Source organism: Macaca fascicularis, chromosome 19, assembly GCF_037993035.2.
Source record: "Macaca fascicularis isolate 582-1 chromosome 19, T2T-MFA8v1.1".
In the NCBI taxonomy this organism is placed as follows: Eukaryota; Metazoa; Chordata; class Mammalia; order Primates; family Cercopithecidae; genus Macaca; species Macaca fascicularis.
The window spans coordinates 18,156,282-18,177,510 of record NC_088393.1 but is presented as its reverse complement, the minus strand read 5'-3'; the positions used below and the strand labels follow the sequence as shown (position 1 = coordinate 18,177,510).

Sequence of the window (21,229 nt, the reverse complement as noted above, 5' to 3'; positions counted from 1 at the left end):
AACATGATGATATTTTATTTATGTATGTATTTATTTATTTTTGAGACAGAGTCTTGCTCTGTTGCCCAGGCTGGAGTACAGTGGCACAATCTCGGCTCACTGCAACCTCTGCCTCCTTGAACCTCTGGTTCAAGGGATTCTCCTGCCTCAGACTCCCAAGTAGCTGGGATTACAGGTGCATGCCACCATGCCCAGCTAATTTTTGTATTTTTGGCAGATGTGGGGTTTCACCATATTGGTCAGGCTGGTCTCGAACTCCTGACCTCAAGTGATCCTCCCGCCTCGGCCTCCCAAAGTGCTGGGATTACAGGCATGAACCACCATACCTGGCCCATTTCATTCTTTTAAAAAAATGTTTGGCTGGGTGCAGTGGCTCATGCCTGTAGTTCCAGCTATAGGTAGGTGTATCACTTGAGCCCAGGAGTTCCAGACCAGCCTGGGCAACATGGCAAAACTCCATCTCTCAAAATTAAAACAAAAAACAAAAAACAAAAAACATTTAGCCAGGCATGGTGATGCATGCCTGTATGCATTTTTATTTTATTTTATTTTATATTTTTGAGACACCATCTTCTTCTGTCACCTAGGCTGGAGTGCAGTGGTATGATCTTGGCTCACTGCAACCTCCCTGGTTCAAGCAATTCTTGTGCCTCAGACTCCCAAGTAGCTAGGATTACAGGGGTGTGCCACCAAACACGGCTACATTTTTGTATTTTTTAGTAAAGACAGGGTTTTGACATGGTGGCTGAGCTAGTCTCAAACTCCCAGTCTCAAAAAGATCCATCCACCTCAGCCTCCAGTATTGGGATTACAGGCGTGAGCCACCACGCCTGGCTGGATTTTTTTTTTTTTTTTTTTTGTGATGGGGTCTTGCTGTGTGCCCTAGGCTGGTCTTGAATTACCAGCTCAAACAATCCTCCTGGCTTAGTCTCCCAAGTAGCTGGGATTACAGGCACACACAACCATACCCAGTGTGATATTTAGTCTTTATTCGATGAGGGTATCCAGGCCCACAGGAACCTCTCACCTTGTGGCTGCACTCACCTCTGGTGTTGGGTCTCTGTTGGATCCTTTGTGGATAAAAGAGAGAGTGTGAAGGGCCCCATACTAGGTTTCCATGGGCCACGACTGGAGGGTCACCCAGCATATCTTGTCCATCAGCCTAAGCTCAGTCATGTGGCCACATTTCATAGCAGTGGAACTGGGGAAATGAGTTCTCATTATATCCTCCATCTTTGTAGCCATGTGGAGTTGCACAGGGTGTGCACTGCACAAGGAGGCTTCCTTTGCCTGGGATGGAGTGGGAGACAACTTTTTCCAGTCTCCACAAGGTACCCTTTGGCTTGCAATGGCCCTGCCATAATGCACAGAGAGGGTCAATATGCAGATGGAGGTTGCACCGCAAGTCAACTCAGGAGTGGGGCCCAGGATGAGAGGCGCTGCTTACCACTGCCCATGCCCCCATCCCAGACTATGAGCTCCTCTCAGACCCCACACCTGGTGCCCTGGCACCTCGTGATGGGCTGTGGAATGGTGCCCAGCTCTATGCCTGCCAAGACCCCACGATCTTCGAGGAGAGACACCTCAAGTACATCTCACAGCTGGGCAAGGTAAGGTGGGCAGGGCCAGGATGGGTGGGAGAGGGCAGAGCAGCATCCAGATGACTGGACACCAGTCCTGCTATCCCCCAGGGCAACTTTGGCAGCGTGGAGCTGTGCCGCTATGACCCGCTAGGCGACAACACAGGTGCCCTGGTGGCCGTGAAACAGCTGCAGCACAGCGGGCCAGACCAGCAGAGGGACTTCCAGCGGGAGATTCAGATCCTCAAAGCACTGCACAGTGATTTCATTGTCAAGTATCGTGGTGTCAGCTACGGCCCGGGTGAGCCAGGTCCCGGATGAGTGAACTGAGACGTATGGGTGCTTTTCAAAGTGCACATTCTTACCTTCCTGCCAGGCCACTTTAGGTAGGCTGGGAACGTGATTATTGATTGATCCAGATTCACATGGGTTACAGGTTTGAATCCTGACTCTACCCCTTACCAGTTGTGCAATCTTAACTTCTCTGAGCCTCAGTTTCTCCAGCTGAAAAATGGGTCATTGTGATATTTACTTTGTTGTTGTTGTTTGTTTGGTTTTTTTTGAGACGGAGTCTCGCTCTGTCACCCAGGCTGGAATGCAGTGGCTCAATCTCGGCTTACTGCAACCTCTGCTTCCCAGGTTCAAGTGATTCTCCTGCCTCAGCCTCCCGAGTAGCTGGGATTACAGGAGTGTGCCACCGCACCCAGCTAATTTTTATATTTTTAGTAGAGATGGGTTTTCACCATGTTGGCCAGGCTGGTCTTGATCTCCTGACCTCAAGTGAGGGATTACAGGCGTGAGCCATTACGCCTGGCTGTGATATATAAACACATCAATGTATGTTGTAGAAAGTACTCGAGATATTAGCCATGTGTAATTGTCGCGGTTCCCATATTACAGTCAGCAAAACTGAGGGCGAGAGGGACACAAGGTCCCACTGTGAAACGGGGGAAGAATGAGGGGAGGAGCACAGCTGGGCCCTGCTGTGACAGCTCCTGCCTTCTCCAGGCCGCCAGAGCCTGCGGCTGGTCATGGAGTACCTGCCCAGCGGCTGCTTGCGCGACTTCCTGCAGCGGCACCGCGCGCGCCTGGATGCCAGCCGCCTCCTGCTCTACTCCTCGCAGATCTGCAAGGTGCGAGGGGGCGCTCCGGGACTTGTGGGGATTCAGCTGGCTCGGCCTGGGCAGGGGTCTGCGTGGAGGTCGCGGTGAAGGCTGAGGAGTGAAGTTTGGGGTCCAGGTCTCGGGAGTGGTGGGGTTGGCTTAGGGTTCAGGATCAGAACTTCAGTGAAGGATGGCTCGAGGGTAGGGTTAGAGTTGGGGTCTGGGTTAGGGTTAGAGTCCAGGTCAGGCTTGGGGTGCCTGCTGGATTAGCCTGGGATCCTCTCTGCACGCTCACACCGCCCGCCCACAGGGCATGGAGTACCTGGGCTCCCGCCGCTGCGTGCACCGCGACCTGGCCGCCCGAAATATCCTGGTGGAGAGCGAGGCACACGTCAAGATCGCTGACTTCGGCCTAGCTAAGCTGCTGCCGCTTGACAAAGACTACTACGTGGTCCGCGAGCCGGGCCAGAGCCCCATTTTCTGGTGGGGAACCCGCGCCCAGGCTCCGCCCCTACTCCCCGCGGCTCTGGCTCCTCTCCCAGCCATGGCCCCGCCCTCTGCCGCCGCTTTGTTCCCCAGCCTTAGCCCCGCCCTTCCTCCGCTCCAGCTTTGGCCCCTCCCACTCCCCCAGAGCCCCGCCCCCTCAACAGCACTGGCTCCTCCTCTCCTGCAGCCCTGCTGTCAGCTGCCCCCAGCCTTAGCCCCGCCCTTCTCTCAGCTCTCGCCCCGCCCAAACTTAAGAGCCCCACCCCTCCAACACCCTGGCTCCGCCCCTCAGTGCTGGCCCCTCTTAGTTCCGCCCTTCCCCTAGTTCTGGCCACCCCCCTCGACTCTGGCTCCGCCCCATCTCCGCCCCTCCACGCTGGCCCCGCCCCCTCCCCTTGGCTCTTCCAAGGCACCTCCCAGAGCTGGAGAATCCGCCCATCCCACAGCCAGGGAAAGCAAGACCCTGGAGACGGGACTGACCTGCACACAGTCCCCACCTACCCTGACCAGTTCCCCATTCCAAGGCTGCCCCCCTCTTCCTGTCTTTTCTCCACCCTCGCATCTCAAGACCTCACTGTCCCCTCTCCAGGTATGCCCCCGAATCCCTCTCGGACAACATCTTCTCTCGCCAGTCAGACGTCTGGAGCTTCGGGGTCGTCCTGTACGAGCTCTTCACCTACTGCGACAAAAGCTGCAGCCCCTCGGCCGTGAGTCGGCTCCCGTGGGCCCCCAGCCTCCTTCTCCCTCCACGCCCCTCGTGGCCAGTCTCCAACCTGTCTGCGCCTGCGTCCCTCTTTAGCATGGGGTCACCTGGTCCCAGCATCATAGGCCTCAGTGGGGAGGACCCTACCTCACTTTTCTGACCCCTTCACGGTGCAGGCAGCCCCTCCCCGTTCCATCACAGGTGGCCCCTCCCCACACCACGGGTGGCCCCTCCCCTCCACCCACGGGTGGCCCCTCCCCCTCCACCCACGGAGGCCCCTCCCCCACCACATGCGCTCCTCCTTGACTCCAGGAGTTTCTGCGGATGATGGGATGTGAGCGGGATGTCCCCGCCCTCTGCCGCCTCCTGGAACTGCTGGAGGAGGGCCAGAGGCTGCCGGCGCCTCCTGCCTGCCCTGCTGAGGTGAGCGCCAGCCTCAGTTTCCCAGTCTGTAGATTGGGCCGGGGTCTCGGGCAAGCCAGCTGGCGCCTGAGTCTCTGGACTGAGAGAGAGGCTAGAGTGTGAGGCTGATGAGGATCCTGACCCCCCACTTGGCTACTCTCTTGCTGTGAGGCAAGTCAGAGCATAGAGATGGGGGCTCACTCTGTTGCCCAGGCTGGGGCGCAATTATAGCTCACTACAACCTCCACCTCCTGTTCAAACCAGTCTGGGCAACATAGTGAGACCCTGTCTCTACAATAATACAAGCATTAGCCGGTGTGGTGACATGCACCTGTGGTTTTAGCTACTAGGGAGGTTGAGGCAGGAGGATTGCTTGAGCCCAGGAGGTCAAGGCTGCAGTGAGCCATTATTGTGCCACTGCACTCCAGCCTGGACAACAGAGTGACACCCTGTCTCAAAACAAAACAAAACAAAACAAAAAAAATTCTGGTAGTGGTAAGTGCCTTGAAAGAGATGAACAGAGGGAAATGGTGGGGTGGGGGTGGTCAAACAGGGCCTCTTAGCGGGGGCGATGCTGGAAGGAGGAGAAGCCTACCCACGAGTAAAGCTAGGAGAAGAAATTTCCGGTGGAAGACACGGAAGGGACAAAGGCCTTGGGGAGGGAATGAGCTGGGTGCCTTTAAGCACCAGTGCGATGGAGGCAGGTGTGACTGCCTGGAACAAATGAGGCAAGGAGGGATGGAGATGAGCGAAGGAGGGCATCAGGAGAGAGGTGTTTTTTGTTTGTTTGTTTGTTTTTTGAGACAGGGTTTCGCTCTCCTTGCCCAGGCTGGAGTGCAATGGCGTGATCTCGGCTCACTGCAACCTCCACCTCCCAGGTTCAAGCAATTCTTCTGCCTTAGACTCCCAGGTAGCTGGGATTATAGGCGCACGCTACCACGCCCAGCTATTTTTTTTTTCTTTTTTTTTTTTTGAGACGGAGTTTCACTCTGTCACCCAGGCTGGAGTGCAGTGGCGCAATCTTGGCTCACTGCAAACTCCGCCTCCCGGGTTCATGCCATTCTCCTGCCTCAGCCTCCCAAGTAGCTGGGACTACAGGCGCCTGCCACCACACCTGGCTAATTTTTTGTATTTTTAGTAGAGACGGGGTTTCACTGTGTTAGCCGGGATGGTCTCAATCTCCTGACCTCATGATCTGCCCGCCTCGGCCTCCCAAAGTGCTGGGATTACAGGCGTGAGCGTCCGCGCCCGGCCTAATTTTTTTTCTTTTTCTTTTTAGTTAATATGGGGTTTCTCCATGTTGGTCAGGGTGGTCTTGAAAGAAGTGTGTTCTAAGATCCATAGGGGCTGGGTGCGGTGGCTCATGCCTGTAATCCCAGCACTTTGGGAGGCCGAGGCGAGTGGATCACATGAGGTCAGGAGTTCAAGACCAGCCTGACCAACATGATGAAACCCCGTCTCTACTAAAAATACAAACTTAGCCAGGTATGGTGGTGTGTGCATGTAATCCCAGCTACTTGGGAGGCTGAGGCAGGAGAATCACTTGAACCCAGGAGGCAGAGGTTGCAGTAAGCCGAGATCGCACCACTGCATTCCAGCCTGGGCAACAAGAGCGAAACTTTGTCTCAAATAAATAAATAAATAAATAAATAAAATCCCTAGGGAGCCATGGGAGGTTTTGGAGCAGAGATGGGATGGAAATTAATTTGTGTTTTAAAACTGAATGGGGCTGAGTGTGGTGGCTCATGCCTATAATCCAAGCACTTTGAGAGGCCGAGACAGGTGGATCACCTGAGGTCAGGAGTTTGAGACCAACCTGGCCAACATGGTGAAACCCCGTCTCTACTAAAAATACAAAACTAGCGGGGCGTGGTGGCACGCACCTGTAATCCCAGCTACTTGGGAAGCTGAGGCAGGATAATTGCTTGAACCCGGGAGGTGGAGGTGGCAGTGAGCCAAGATCATGCTATTGCACTCCAGACTGGACAACAGAGCTAGACTCCGTCTCAAAAAAAACAAAAACAAATACACTGAATGGGAGTCGTGTCCTTCTGATTGCTCAGGCATGACCCCATTCTCTGTCCCCCACTCCTCAGGTTCACGAGCTCATGAAGCTGTGCTGGGCCCCTACCCCACAGGACCGCCCATCATTCAGCACCCTGGGCCCCCAGCTGGACATGCTATGGAGCGGAAGCCGGGGGTGTGAGACTCACGCCTTCACTGCTCACCCAGAGGGCAAACCACACTCCCTGTCCTTTTTATAGCTCTTGCCGGCAGACCTCTGGATTAGGTCTCTGTTGATTGGCTGTGTGACCTTAGACAGGGAGCTGCCCCTCTCTGGGCCTCAGAGGCTTTATAAGGGTCCTCTACTTCAGGAACACCCCCATGACATTGCATTTGGCGGGCTCCCGTGGCTTGTGGAATAACCTGTGGCCTTTGCAATCTGTTAAGATTCAAGACAGATTGGCAGATGTGCCAGTGACGTTCTCTGAGTCCTGGTCCAAAGAAGCAAGGAACCAAATTTAAGACCCTCCCATCTTCCTATCCCCTCAAGCCCTGGCCCCCTGAGTTTCCTTTTCTCTCTCTCTCTCTTTTTATTCTTATTTTTATTTTTGAGACAGAGCCTCGCTCTGTTACCCAGGGTGGAGTGCAGTGGTGCGATCTCGGCTCGGTGCAACCTCTGCTTCCCAGGTTCAAGCGATTCTCCTGCCTCAGCCTCCTGAGTAGCTGGGATTACAGGTGTGCACCACCATACCCAGCTAATTTTTTTTATTTTCAGTAGAGATGAGGTTTCACCATGACGGCCAGGCTGATCTCAAACTCCTGACCTCAAGTGATCCTCCCACCTCAGCCTCCCAAAGTGTTGGAATAATAGGCATGAGCCACCACGCCCGGGCTTTTATTTTTTTAATTTATAATTATTAATTTTAAGAGACAGGATCGCCGGGCGCGGTGGCTCAAGCCTGTAATCCCAGCACTTTGGGAGGCCGAGACGGGCGGATCACGAGGTCAGGAGATCGAGACCATCCTGGCTAATACGGTGAAACCCCGTCTCTACTAAAAATACAAAAAACTAGCCGGGCGAGGTGGCGGGCGCCTGTGGTTCCAGCTACTCGGGAGGCTGAGGCAGGAGAATGACCGGAACCCGGGAGGCGGAGCTTGCAGTGAGCTGAGGTCCGGCCACTGCACTCCAGCCTGGGTGACAGAGCGAAACTCCGTCTCAAAAAAAAAAAAAAAAAAAAAAAAAAAAAAAAAGAGACAGGATCTTGCTATGTTGCCCAGGCTGGTCTTGAACTCCTGGGCTACAGTGATCCTTCTGCCTCAGCCTCCCAAATAGCTGGGACTACAGGCACCCAGTTTTGAGTTTCCTGTCTTATTTTCAATGGGGACATTCATGTAGCTTTAAATGTATATGATCTGACTTCTGCTCCCCGATCTCTTGTTTCTCTGGAGGAAGCCAAGGACAAGAGCTGTTGCCCTGGCTGGGACTCTGTCTTTTGGGGTAGCCCGTGTATCTCTTTGGTGTCCTGTAAGGGGGCAGGAGGGGCTGGGGTCCCAGTCCACCCTAATGGTACCTGAGCATCCCAGGGCTTCAGTTTTCCCACCTGTCCAATGGGACCCCTTCTGTCCTCACCCTACAAGGGGCACAAAGGGATGACACCAAACCTGGCAGGAACTTTTCACGAAGTCAAGGGAAGGAAAGGCATTCCTGGCAGAGGGAACAGCATGCCAAGTGTGAGAAGGCTCAGAGTAAGGAGGTTAAGAGTCCAGGTATTGGAGCCTAGGGTTTTGCCCCTTCTACGCTGTGTGACGGTGGGCAAGTTCCTTTCCCTCTCTGGGTCTCAGTTCCGTCACCTGCAAAATGGGCAGAGCTTACCCCTTGGCTGTGCAGGGTCAACTTTCTGACTGGTGAGAGGGATTCTCATGCAGGTTAAGCTCCTGCTGCTTTTCTGCCACTTTTGCTCCTTGGAAAACTCTTATCCATCTCTCTAAACTCTAGCTACCACATCCTTGCAGCCTTCCCTCATATACCCCCACCACTCTTGCACCCCTGTCCTTCCCTCCAGCCCCACTGTGACCCTGGAGTTGGGGAAGTGTCTGTGTCCAGCTGTCTCCCCTGACCTCAGGGTTCCTTGAGGCCTCAACGCAGAGGGGGCTCTGGGAGGGTTTGTTGACTGAATAAAGGAATTCAGTGGAAACGATGGTTTGTGCTGGACTTGGGGCGATGGGGAGCCTCAGAGGGTGTGTGAGCTGGGAGGCATGTGGTTAGGGCTGTGGGCCAGAGACCTCTCAGGGAGCCACTGTGGGGGCCCCAGGGCAGGCTGGTGGAGGAGGACCACTGGGTAGGGCTTGGCTGGAGCCCTCGAGGACAGAGCCCCCTCACTCCCAGGCCCAGCTGCTGGCCTTGGCTGCAGCCTGGGGGAGCTGATTACAGGCTCTCTGTGGGTGGGGAAGGAACAGGCTGCTCTCCCAGTGGTCAGAGGACAAGGCCAGGTTGGGGGAGTGAGGCTGTGGAGAGGGGACCAACATCACTGGGGCTAGGCCACCTCCCCCACACCGGCCCCCGTCATGTGCACCTCATAACTGCTGGAAAGATGTGGAGAGTGGCCAGGTTCAGTGGCTCACGTCTGTAATCCCAGCACTTTGGGAGGCCAAGGCAGGAGGATCACTTGAGGTCAGGAGTTTGAGACCAGCCTGGCCAACATGGCGAAACTGTCTCTACTAAAAATACAAAAATGAGCCTGGTGTGCTGGCACATGCCTGCAATCCCAGCTACTCAGGAGGCTGAGGCAGGAGAATTGCTTGAAACTGGGAGGTGGAGGTTGCAGTGAGCTGAGATCATGCCATTGCACTCCAGCCTGGGCGACAGAGCGATTCCGTTTCAATAAAAAGAAAGATGTGGAAAGAGACAGACAGACAGAAGGAAACTGAGAGATGAAGGCCGAGAGAGACTCGGAGAGAGAGAGAGAGATCTCTGTCCCTACTCTCGTAGCCCCAGAGAATCCCCTAATTTGGTAGAAATGGGGAGGGAGCTGCTCTGTGGTCAAGTAAGACCAGAGTTCCAGCCCAGGTTCTCTCCTGCCTCGGGTCATCCTTCCCTCTCTCAGCTTCAGATTCCCTCCTATAAAACAAAGCTATAAGACCCCCTAGGCAGGAAGCTGGGGCCAAGCATCCGCTGAACAAATAAATCCTGCTCTATTCTGGCTCCCCCAGCCCCTGCTCACCCAGAGGGGACCACCGTGTTGGGGAGACAGTGTTTTGGATGAGACACCCCCAGTCCTGCGTGTCAGGCGCCTTGAGAAGACCTGGGCTCTGCTCGGCCTCCTGTGACCTTGGGCAAGTTTAAGGTCCTTTCTCTGTGCTTCAGTTTTCTTTTCTTTCTTTTTTTCTTTTTCTTTTCTTTCTTTTTTTCTAGTGAGGAGACAGAATCTCTGTCCCCCAGGCTGGTGTGTAGCGGTGCAATCTCGGCTCACTGCAATCTCCGCCTCCTGGGTTCAAGCGATTCTCCTGCCTCAGCCTCCCGAGTAGCTGGGATTATAGGCACGCGCCACCACACCTGGCTAGTTTTTTATTTTTAGTAGAGACAGGGTTTCACCATATTGGACAGGCTGGTCTCGAACTCCTGACCTCAAGTGATCTACTCGCCCCATCTTCCCAAAGTGCTTGGATTACAGGTGTGAGCCACTGTGTCTGGCCTGTGTGCCTCAGTTTTCTTATTTGTACAGTAATAGAAACAACAAAATTCTGAACATTGCTGGTCTTGGAAGATGCCTGCTCTCTTCCCCCCTCCCCCCCAGAAAATGCAGGATTATTATTTTTCAGTTGATCTATTTCATCTCTTTAAAATGGTTAAGACAATAGGGAAGACTTGGCTGTGTGTGGTGCCTCACACCTGTAATCCCAGCATTTTGGAAGGCTGAGTAGGGAGGACCACTTGAGTTCTAGATGAGCCTGGGTAACATAGCAAGACCCCCACCTCTACAATTAAAAAATTAAAAATGGCTGGGCACGGTGGTTCACGCCTTAATCCCAGCACTTTGGGAGGCTGAGGTGGGTGTATCACTTGAGGTCGGAGTTTGAGACCAGCCTGGCCAACACGGTGAAACCCCGTCTCTGCTAAAAATACAAAAATTAGCCAGGCGTGGTGGTGGGCACCTATAATTCCAGCTACTCAGGAGGCTGAGGCAGGAGAATCGCTTGAACCCAGGAGGCAAAGGTTGCAGTGAGTCGAGATCGCACCACTGCACTCCAGCCTGGGAGTGGCTGGATTCCGCAGCCTGGGAGAGCGAGACTCTGTCTAAAAATAGACTGGGCGCGGTGGCTCACACTTGTAATCCCAGCACTTTGGGAGGCCGAGGTGGGCGGATCACGAGGTCAGGAGATCGAGACCATCCTGGCTAACACGGTGAAACCCCATCTCTACTAAAAATACAAAAAAGTGCCTGGCGCGGTGGGTCACGCCTGGAATCCCAGCACTTTGGGAGGCCAAGGCGGGCGGATCACAAGGTCAGGAGATCGAGATCATCCTGGCTAACACAGTGAAACCCGACTCTACTAAAAATAGAAAAATTAGCCGGGCGTAGTGGTGGGCGCCTGTTATTCCAGCTACTCAGGAGGCTGAGCCAGGAGAATGGCGTGAACCTGGGAGGCAGAGCTTGCAGTGAGCTGAGATCACGCCACTGCACTCCAGCCTGGGCGACAGAGCGAGACTCCGTCTCAAAAAAAAAAAAAAAAGATAAAAATAAAAATTAAAAAATTTAACAATTAGCTGGGCATTGTATTGCAGGCCTGTAGTCCCAGCTACTCAGGAGGCAGAGGCTGAAGGATGGCTTGAGCCCAGGGGAACGAGGTTACAGTGAGCTATGATCCTGCCATTACAGTCCAACCCAGAGAGACCCTATGTCAAAAATGAATAAATAGCCTGGTGTGGTGGCTCTCGCTTCTCCCAGGACTTTCGGAGGCCGAGGCGGGAAGATGACTTGAGTCCAGGAGTTTGAGACCAGCCTGGGCAACATGGCGAAACCCCATCTCTACAAAAAAATACAAAAAGTTAGCTGGGTGTGGTGGCGTGGGCCTGTAGTCCCAGCTACTCAGGAGGCTGAGGCAGGAGAATTGCTTGAGTCAGGGACAGGGAGGTGGCAATGAGCCCATATCACGCCACTGTACTCCAGCCAGAGTGACAGAGCAAGACCTCATCTCAAAAATAAAACGTAAAAATAGGCGGCTGGGCCTGGTGGCTCACGCCTGTCACCCCAGTTACGTGGGAGGCTGAGGTGGGAGAATCACTTGAACCTGCGTCACTGCACTCCAGCCTGGGCGACAGAGCAAGACTTTGTCTCAATAATAATAATAAAAGTAATAATAGTCCAGACACAGCTCATGCCTGTAATCCCAGCACTTTGAGAGGCCAAGTCAGACGGATTGCTTGAGGTCAGGAGTTGGAGACCAGCCTGGACAACATGGCAAACCCCAGTCTCTACTAAAAAAAAAAAAAAAAATTAGCCGGGCATGGTGGTGTGCACCTGTAATCCCAGCTATTTAGGAGGCTGAGGCAGGAGAATCTCTTGAACCCGGGTGTCAGAAGTTGCAGTGAGCTGAGATCAAGTCACTGCACTCCAACTTGGGCAACAGAGCCAGATTCCATCTCAGAAGAAAAAAAAAAAAAGAAGAAAAAAAAAAAAAAAAAGAAGAAGAAGAAAAAAAAAAAAGAAAAAAGAAAGACTCATTGCCCAGTGCTCCCTCTGGGAGAAGTACATCCAAGGCCCTGGCCCTGGGAGAAAGGCCCTGGCACTAACCCCACCCTTGGCCTTCTTCCTGGGCGGTCCTGAAGAATGTTCTGTCCCTTCTCCAAGGCCCCCAGCTGGGGCGTCCCAGGCGCCTATAAAGGGGGTCCCCGCTTGGCCTAGGCGCCACCCACCGCCATGGACCCCCGTCTGCCTGCCTGGGCGCTGGTGCTGCTGGGCCCTGCCCTGGTGTTTGCGTTGGGCCCCGCGCCCACCCCAGAGATGCCTGAGAAGTTGTGCGGCCACCACTTCGTGCGCGCGCTGGTGCGCGTGTGCGGGGGCCCCCGCTGGTCCACGGAGGCCAGGAGGCCTGCAGCAGGAGGCGACCGTGAGTGGGGACGGGCAGGGGCAGCGCTCTGGGAAGCTGAGGTGGGGCAGGTGCACGCAGGCGCAGGTGCACGCAGGCGCAGGTGCACACGTGCAGGGCAGGTGGGTAGGCTTGCATGCGTGTGCCCAGGGCTCACCTGCCGGCTGCGTGCACAGATCATGGATCCCCACTGGAGTGTGTGTGAACCTGCGTGTGAAAGTCCCCGGAGCCATTAGCCAGGCGCGGTGGCTTGTGCCTGTAATCCCACCACTTTGGGAGGCTGAGGCAGGCGGATCCCCTGAGGTCAGGAGTTCCAGACCAGCCTGGCCAACATGGTGAAACCCCATCTCTACTAAAAATAATGAAAAAAAAAAATTAGCCGGGTGTAATGGTGTACATCTGTAATCCCAGCTACTTGGGAGGCCAAGGCAGGAGAATCGCTTGAACCAGGAAGGCAGAGGTTGCAGTGGGCTGAGATCATGCCATTGCACTCCAGCCTGGGCAACAGGGTGAAACTCCATCTCAAAAAAAAAAAAAGAAGAAGAAGAAGAAAGAAAGAAAGTCCCTGGAGCATGAGTCCCCTGAGGGGCCAGAAACAGTGTGAGGTAGGAGAGGTAGGCTCTTGCAAGTACACGATGAGATCCTGTCTTTAAAATTTCTGTATTTTGATCTTCATGAATTTTTGCCTTAATTTTGCTTTGTTTGTTTGTTTGTTTTTCGAGACAGGGTCTCACTCTGTCGCCCAGGCTGGAGTGCAGTGGTGTGATCTTGGCTCACTGCAGGCTCAACCTCCCCAGCTCAAACGATCTTCCTGCCTCAGCCTCGGAGTAGCTGGGTTACAGGTGCTGCCACCATGCCCAGCTAATTTTTTTTCCTTTTTTGTAGAGAGGGAGTCTCACTCTGTTGCCCAGGCTGGTCTCAAACTCCTGAGCTCAAATAATCCTCCCACCTTGACCTTCCAAAGTGTTGGGATTAGGGATGTGAGTCACTGTGTCCAGCCTTAAAGATATTTAAAAGTATTGCTTTGGGAAAGTATTGCTTTTTACAATTATTTTATTTTATTATTATTATTATTATTATTTTATTTATTTTTTATTTTTTTGAGACGGAGTCTCGACTCTGTCGCCCAGGCTGGAGTGCAGTGGCGGGATCTCAGCTCACTGCAAGCTCCGCCTCCTGGGTTCATGCCGTTCTCCTGCCTCAGCCTCCAGAGTAGCTGGGAATGCAGGTACGCACCATCACACCGGGCTAATTTTTGTATTTGTTTGTTTGAGATGGAATTTCGCTCTGTCATCTGGGCTGGAGTGCAGTGCTATGATCTTAGCTCACTGCAACCTCTGCCTCCTGAGTTCAAGCAATTCTCCTGCCTCAGCCTCCTGAGTAGCTGGGATTACAGACCACTGCCCAGGCCACCCACCACCATGCCCCGCTGACTTTTTTGTATTTTTAGTAGAGATGAGGTTTCACCATGTTGGCCAGGCTGGTCTTGAACTCCTGACCTCAGGTGATCTGCCTGCCTCGGCCTCCCAAAGTGCTGAGATTATAGGCATGAGCCGCTGCACCCGGCCTAGTTTTTGTATCTTTAATAGAGACAGGGTTTCACTGTGATGGCCAGGCTGGTCTTGAACTCCTGACCCTAAGTGATCTGCCCTACCTTGGCCTCCCAAAGTGTTGGGATTACAAAAGTGAGCCACCATGCCTGGCCTTTTTACAAATATTTTAAATTTGATTTTAAAAGTATTGCATTAAAATACTTATCTTGCTGGACATGGTGGCTCACACCTGTAATCCCTGCTACTCAGGAGGCAGAGGAGGGAGGATCATTTGAGGCCGAGAGTTTGAGACCAACCTGGGCAATATGAGACTCAGCCTGAGACAGATACCCTTATCTCAAAAAAAGAAAAATTATTATTATTATTATTATTATATTTTGAGACAGGGTCTTGCTCTGTCACCCAGGCTGGAGTGTAGTGGCGTGATCTCGGCTCACTGCAACCTCTGCCTCCCAGGCTCAAGCAATCCACCCACCTCAGCCTCCTGAGTAGCTGGGACTATAGGCACATGTCACCATGTTTGGCTACTTTTTCTATTGTTAGTAGCGATAGGGGTTTCACCATGTTGCCTAGGCTGGTCTCAAACTCCTGAGCTCAGGCAGTCTGGTCGCCTTAGCTTCCCAAAGGCTTGAATTACAAGGCCTGGCCACAAAGTTTTTTTTGTTTTGTTTTGTTTTGTTTTTCTGAGACAGAGTTTCGATCTTGTTGCCCAGGCTGGAGTGCAATGGCACGATCTCAGCTCACCACAACCTCTGCCTCCCGGGTTCAAACGATTCTCCTGCTTCAGTCTCCCGAGTAGTAGGGATTATATAGGCACGTGCCACCACGCCTGGCTAATTTTGTGCTTTTAGTAGAGAAGGGGTTTCTCCATGTTGGTCAGGCTGGTCTTGAACTCCCGACCTCACATCTGTAATCCCAACACTTTGGAAGGTTGAGGCAGGGAAGTCACTTGAACCCAGGGGTTCAAAAGCAGCCTGGCCAACATAGGGAGACCCCATCTCTATTTTATTTAAAAAAACTAATGCTGGCTGGGTGCAGTGGCTCACGCCTGTAATCCCAGCGTTTTGGGAGACCCAGGTGGGCAGAACATGAGGTCCAGAGATTGAGATCATCCTGGCCAACATGGTGAAACTCCGTCTCTGCTAAAAATACAAAAATTAACTGGGAGTTGTGGTGCGTGCCTGTAGTCCCAGCTACTCAGGAGGCTGAGGGAGGACAATCACTTGAACCCGGGAGGTGGAGGTTGCAGTGAGCCAAGATCATGCCACTGCACTCCAGCCTGGTGCTAGAGCAAGACTCCATTTCAAAAAAAAAAAAGCTGACGCTGACATTTGGGGATGTGTATGGTAGAGGGGCCGTCCTGTATATTGTAGGGTGTTAGATAACATCTTCGTCTTCTGCCCCCTAATGCCATGAATAGCCTCACACCCCACCCAAGTTGTGACATCCAAAACTGTCCCCAGACAAGTATACCCTGGAAACAAAATCACCCTAGTTTGAGAACCACTGGTGTCAATTGTAAACCGCAGATTGGCTAGGGGGTAAACAACCCTCTAAATTTTCATAAGTCCTTTTTTTTTCTTCTCTTTCTTTTGAGACAGTCTTGCTCTCTCACCCAGGCTGGAGTGCAGTGGCATGATCTCGGGTCACTGCAGCCTTGCCTTCCCAGGCTCACGTGATCCTCCCACCTCAGCCTCCCAAGTAGCTGGGACTACAGGCACGCACCACCATGCCTGGCTAATTTTTGTATTTTCTGCAGAGACGAGGTTTTGCCGTATTGCCCAGGCTGGTCATGAACTCCTGGGCTCAAGCCACGCACCACCTAGGCTTCCCAAAATGCTAGGATGACAGGTGTGAGCCACGGTGCCTGGCCTCAAAAAAGTATCCTGATGGCTTCATGCTTCCCTCTCCGTACCCTAGTCCTGGCCCTGGTGCCGGTATAGAAGACGAGTTTGTGCAGATGTGTTAACGTGTGTCCACATACCTCTGTGTGCCACTCCACTTGGGGCGTTAGGGATCCAGGAGAGGGGGTCTGCAAGGGTGTGTCCACATAGGGGTGTGTGTGTGTCTGTGGGTCCACCATACATGCATGGGTGACCAGGAGGTGGACCCATAGACACATGCACACCCCTGCACGTCTCTGTGCCATGAGGAGTCTGTGGGCGGGTCTCTGACCTGCTCTGGGTGCCTCATGGACCCTCGGACCTGTTGGGGAAACTGACACCATCTGTAGCTCCAAGACCCCTGACACTCCCTGGGCAGGGCTTGGAGCACTCAGGTGGCATATGGGGACACACGCAGCTGGGGATGTGAGTGTGGACATGAGTTGAGTGGATGAGAGGATTAACCAGGTGCCTGGTGTACAGTAGGCGCTTAATAAGTGCCTTTTTTTTTTTTTGAGACAGAGTTTCATTCTTGTCGCTTAGGCTGGAGTGCAATGGCACGATCCCAGCTCCCTGCAACCTCCACCTCCTGGGTTCAAGTGATTCTCCCACCTCAGCCTCCCGAGTAGCTGGGATTACAGGCGCCCACCACCACACCTGACTAATTTTTGTATTTTTTAGTAGAGACAGGTTTTCACCATGTTGGCCAGGCTGATCTCCAACTCCTGACTTCAAGTGATATGCCTACCTCGGCCTCCCAAAGTGCTGGGATTACAGGCGTGAGCCACTGCGCCTGGCCAGTGCTCACTTTTCTTTTCTTTTTTTTTTTTTTTTGAGATGGAGTCTCGCTCTGTTGCCCAGCCTGGAGTGCAGTGGTGGGATCTCAGCTCACTGCAAGCTCCTCCTCCCGGGTTCATGCCATTCTCCTGCCTCAGTCTCCCGAGTAGCTGGGACTACAGGCGCCCGCCACCACGCCGGCTGTTTTTGTATTTGTTTTTTTTTTTTTTGTAGAGATGGGGTTTTACCATGTTAGCCGGGATGGTCTCGAACTCCTGACCTTGTGATCCACCCACCTTGGCCTCCCAAAGTGCTGGGATTACAGGTGTAAACCACTGCGCCCAGCCAGTACTCACTTTTTATTTGCATGCATGATGCGTGTTTGGTGGGTCACTCAGTGGGATGTGTGTGCATTTGTGCACATGCAGCATGGGGTAGCGTGTCCTCTGTCATTTCCGTTCCAGTTGAGTTTCACTCTGTCCCCAGGTGAGTTGCTGCAGTGGCTGGAGAGACGACATCTGCTCCATGGGCTGGTGACCGACAGCAACCCTGTGCTGGGACCTGGCCTGCAGCCCCTGCCCCAGACTTCTCACCATCACCGCCACCACCGTGCAGCTGCCACCAACCCTGCACACTACTGCTGCCTCAGTGGGTGTACCCAACAAGATCTGCTGACCCTCTGTCCCTACTGATTCCTCCTTGGGTGCAGCCTCAGAGTGGCCTGAGGCCCAGAGGGTCTGGTCTGGTGAGCTCCTGAGGCCACACAGCACCATAAAGTCTCGTGTCTGCAAGCTTTTGATTACCTCCTGGGATGGGGTGCTCACTATCTACCCCAGACCAATGCCACCTGCAGCCTGTGGAGTCAACTGCAGAATAAATCACACCCTAGCCCTGGCTTGGAGGATCCCCACTTTCACAGATGCTGGACACTGAGAGCCAAATGTCTTTACTCCACAGGCGCCGCAGACGCTCCACTCCCTGCATGTGTAACACCCCTTCTTGCTGTCTCCTAGTAAATAAACGACCCAAAGCAGCTTCCTGCATTTTCTCTAGAAAAAGGGAAAAGCCTCAGTCAGTCCCTGTGTGGGCTTGTCCCCCAGCAGCCACAGACCCACTGGCACTTCCAGGAGCTTGATAACTGAGAGGCATTGCGACGCAAAGTGGGGAAACTGAGGCCCAGGGTGAGGGCTGCTTGCCAAGGTCACCCAGGGAGGGAAGGGTTAAGTGCAGGACTTGAGCCGAGGTCTCTACCAAGGTCCATGGGAGTCCTTAGCATTGAGGACTTAGAATGGCAGGACATTAGACACAAAACAAACGTCTGAAAATGATCATCACAAAACACACTGGTCTTTTTTTTTTTTTTTTTCCAGACAGGGTCTCACTCTGTCGCCCAGGCTGGAGTGCAGTGGCATAATCATAGCTCACTGAAGCCTCCAACTCCTGGGCTCAAGTGATCCTCCCACCTCAGCCTCCAAGGTAGCTGGGATTACAGGCGCCCGCCACCACACCCGGCTAATTTTTGCATTTGTAGTAGAGACGGGGTTTCACCATGTTGGCCAGGCTGGTCTTGAACTCCTGAACTCAGGTGATCTGCCCACCTCGGCCTCCCAAAGCGTTGAGATTACAGGCGTGAGCCACTGCACCTGGCCCAGTCATTGGATTCAGGGTCCACCCTAATCCATGATAACCTCATCTCCGTCTACAAAGACTCTATTTCCAGGGACTGTCCCCTGAGGGCAATAGGGAGCCACAGAGGGTGTGTGAGCAGGGGGCAGAATGAGGTCAGATGTGCCTGTTAGAAAGACCTGCAGCCCCATCTCATCCAGGCCTGATTGTCCTGCTTGGATGATGTCTCAGCCTCCCAATTCCCTCCAGTCCCCACAGCAGCCATTTTTAACCATCTATTTTTCTTTTTTGAGACGGAGTCTCCCTCTATCGCCCAGACTGGAGTGCAGTGGTGCGATCTCCACTCACTGCAAGCACCGCCTCCCGGGTTCACGCCATTCTCCTGCCTCAGCCTCCCGAGTAGCCAGGACTACAGGTGCCCGCCACTGCGCCCGGCTAATTTTTGTGTTTTTTTTTTTTTTTTTTGAGACAGAGTCTCGCTCTGTCACCCAGACTGGAGTGCAGCGGTGTGATCTCCACTCACTGCAAGCACTGCCTCCTGGGTTCACGCCATTCTCCTGCCTCAGCCTCCCGAGTAGCTGGGACTACAGGTGCCCACCACCGTGCCCGGCTAATTTTTGTTTGTTTGTTTGTGTTTTTTGAGACAGAGTGTCGCTCTGTCACCGAGGCTGGAGTGCAGTGGCCGGATCTCAGCTCACTACAAGCTCCGCCTCCTGGGTTCACGCCATTCTCCTGCCTCAGCCTCCCGAATAGCTGGGACTACAGACGCCCGCCACCTGGCCCGACTAGAATTTTGTATTGTGTAGTAAAGACGGGGTTTCACCGTGTTAGCCAGGGTGGTCTCGATCTCCCGACCTCGTGATCCGCCCGTCTCGGCCTCCCAAAGTGCTGGGATTACAGGCGTGAGCCACTGCGCCTGGCCTTTTTTTTTTTTTGAGACTGAGCCTTGCTCTGTCACCCAGGCTGGAGTGCAGTGGCACGATCTTGGCTCACTGCAACCTCCGCCTCCCAGGTTCAAGTGATTCTTTTGCCTTCAGCCTCCTGAGTAGCTGGGACTACAAGCACACACCACCACGCCCGGCTATTTTTCCTTTTAGTAGAGACCAGGTTTCACCATGTTGGCCAGAATGGTGTCTATCTCTTGACCTCGTGATCTACCCACCTTGGCCCCCTAAAGTGCTGGGATTACAGGTGTGAACCACCATGGCCGGCCTACTTATTTATTTTTTTGAGATCGAGTCTCACTCTGTTGCCCAGGCTGGAGTGCAGTGGCTCAATCTCAGCTCGCTGCAAACTCCGTCTCCTAGGTTCAAGCGATTCACCTGCCTCAGCCTCTCAAGTAGCTGGGATCACAGGCATGAGCCACCACACCCTGCTAATTTTTGTATTTTTCGTCGAGATGGGGTTTCGCTATGTTGTCTAGGCTGGTTTCAAACTCTTGACTTCAGATGACCCGCCCACCTCAGCCTCCCAAACTGCTGGTATTACAGGCGTGAGCCACCATGCCCAGCCTCATTTTATTTTTGAAACAAGGTCTCCCTCCCACCCAGGCTGGAGTGCAGTGGCATAGTCCTGGCTCACTGCAACCTCAATCTCCCGGGCTCAAGTGATCCTCCTGCCTCAGCTTTCCGAGTAGCTGGGACCATGGGTGGGCACTACCATACCACTGGGTTAATTTTTTTCTGTAGAGACAGGGTCTTGCTATGTTGCCCAGGCTGGTCTCAAACTCCTGGGCTCAGGTGATCCTCCCATCTCGGCCTCCCAATGCCCTGGAATTATAGGCATGAGTCACTGTGTTTGGCCCTATCACCCCATTTAAATTCTGCTCAGGCTGGTGTAGTGGCTCATGCCTGTAATCCCAACACTTTGGGAGGCCGAGGCAGGTGGATCCCTTGAGGCCAGGGGTTCGAGACCAGCTTGGACAACATGGTGAAACCCTGTCTGTACTACAAATACAAAAATTAGCCAGGCGTGGTGGTGCATGCTTGTAATCCCAGCAACTTGGGAGGCTGAGGCATGAGAATCGCTTGAACTCAGGAGGCGGAGGTTGCAGTGAGCTGAGATTGCACCGCTACACTCCAGCCTGGGCAACAGAGCGAGATTCAGTCTCAAAAATAAATAAAATAAAAGTAAAATAAAAAAATATTCCGCTCAAAGCTTTTATTGCTCCCAAGAACTTCCCATTTGATCATTTTCAGGTTTGTTTCCTCGCTATAAGGTGGGTCTGTGTCCGCTGACCCTTCCCACAGGAGGGAGGAGGAGTACAGGGCAAGGCATGTAGCACACAGTAGGTGCACAATCAATACTTGAGGGGAGGAAAGGATGAGCTAGAGAGGGCAGTAGATCCGAGGTTCCAACCAGGGAAAGCAAGCCTAGTAAGGAGAGGGAGACTGCTGGTGGCTGGGATGGGATTCAGAGGGGGCCTTGCTGGAAGCGGGAGGCCAAGGTGGGCCCAGTGTCCAATCCAGCTAAGAACAGCTCTCCCTGTCCCTCCCACTCCTGAGTCTGCTGACAAGCTGGAAGCAAGAATCTATCTTTGGCTGGCCAGGCACTGTGGCTCACGCCCATAATCCCAGCACCTTTGGGAGGCCAAGGCAGGTGGATCACTTGAGGTCAGGAGTTTGAGACCAGCCTGGGCAACATGGTGAAACCCTGTCTCTATCAAAAATACAAAAATTAGCTGGGCATGGTGGCATATGCCTGTAACCTGTAATCTCAGCTACTTGGGAGGCTGAGGCAGGAGAACTGCTTGAATCTGGGAGGCGGAGGTTGCAATGAGCTGAGATCACGCCACTACACTCCAGCCTGGGCAACAACAAGAATCCGTTTAAAAAAAAAAAAAGAAAAATAGAATCTGTCTTTGGGGATATGAGCTGAAAGCAATAGGGAGCTATGAAGGGTATCTGAGCAGGGGGTGGGTGGGATGAGGTCAGATCTGCCTGACAGAAATTCCTGCAGCTTTTGCCTCACCCACATCCCATTTTATGTTTTTGTTTTCGTGTTGCTGTCCAGGTTGGAATACAGG

The 21,229-nt window shown here is 53.2% G+C and overlaps 2 protein-coding genes across 10 annotated transcripts in view; both read left to right on the top strand.

The window, feature by feature from the left end:
• JAK3 (Janus kinase 3) overlaps nucleotides 1-7,166 on the top strand; it is a 32,059-nt gene extending 24,893 nt beyond the window's left edge. For all 9 annotated transcript variants that reach the window (XM_045380804.3, XM_045380805.3, XM_074026361.1 and 6 more), the window contains 7 exons: nucleotides 1,471-1,610; nucleotides 1,692-1,881; nucleotides 2,589-2,713; nucleotides 2,994-3,166; nucleotides 3,759-3,876; nucleotides 4,185-4,295; nucleotides 6,371-7,166. In XM_045380804.3, coding sequence (XP_045236739.2) covers nucleotides 1,471-1,610; nucleotides 1,692-1,881; nucleotides 2,589-2,713; nucleotides 2,994-3,166; nucleotides 3,759-3,876; nucleotides 4,185-4,295; nucleotides 6,371-6,538 — 1,025 coding nt within the window. In that variant the 3' untranslated portion in view covers nucleotides 6,539-7,166. The remainder of the gene's footprint in view (nucleotides 1-1,470; nucleotides 1,611-1,691; nucleotides 1,882-2,588; nucleotides 2,714-2,993; nucleotides 3,167-3,758; nucleotides 3,877-4,184; nucleotides 4,296-6,370) is intronic.
• A 5,017-nt stretch (nucleotides 7,167-12,183) lies between these two features.
• On the top strand, nucleotides 12,184-17,611 carry INSL3 (insulin like 3). The gene is made up of 2 exons (XM_005588399.5): nucleotides 12,184-12,386; nucleotides 17,065-17,611. The coding sequence occupies exons 1-2, from the start codon at nucleotides 12,197-12,199 to the stop codon at nucleotides 17,268-17,270; spliced, it is 396 nt and encodes a 131-aa protein (XP_005588456.3). The 5' UTR covers nucleotides 12,184-12,196; the 3' UTR covers nucleotides 17,271-17,611.
• The last annotated feature ends 3,618 nt before the right edge of the window (nucleotides 17,612-21,229 follow it).

Excerpts from the sequence above, each read along its gene's own strand:
- INSL3 (XM_005588399.5), top strand. The coding sequence starts at position 12,197 with ATGGACCCCCGTCTGCCTGCCTGGGCGCTGGTGCTGCTGGGCCCTGCC. Across the intron at positions 12,387-17,064 it reads GCCTGCAGCAGGAGGCGACC|GTGAGTTGCTGCAGTGGCTG; the intron begins GTGAGTGGGGAC and ends CTCTGTCCCCAG.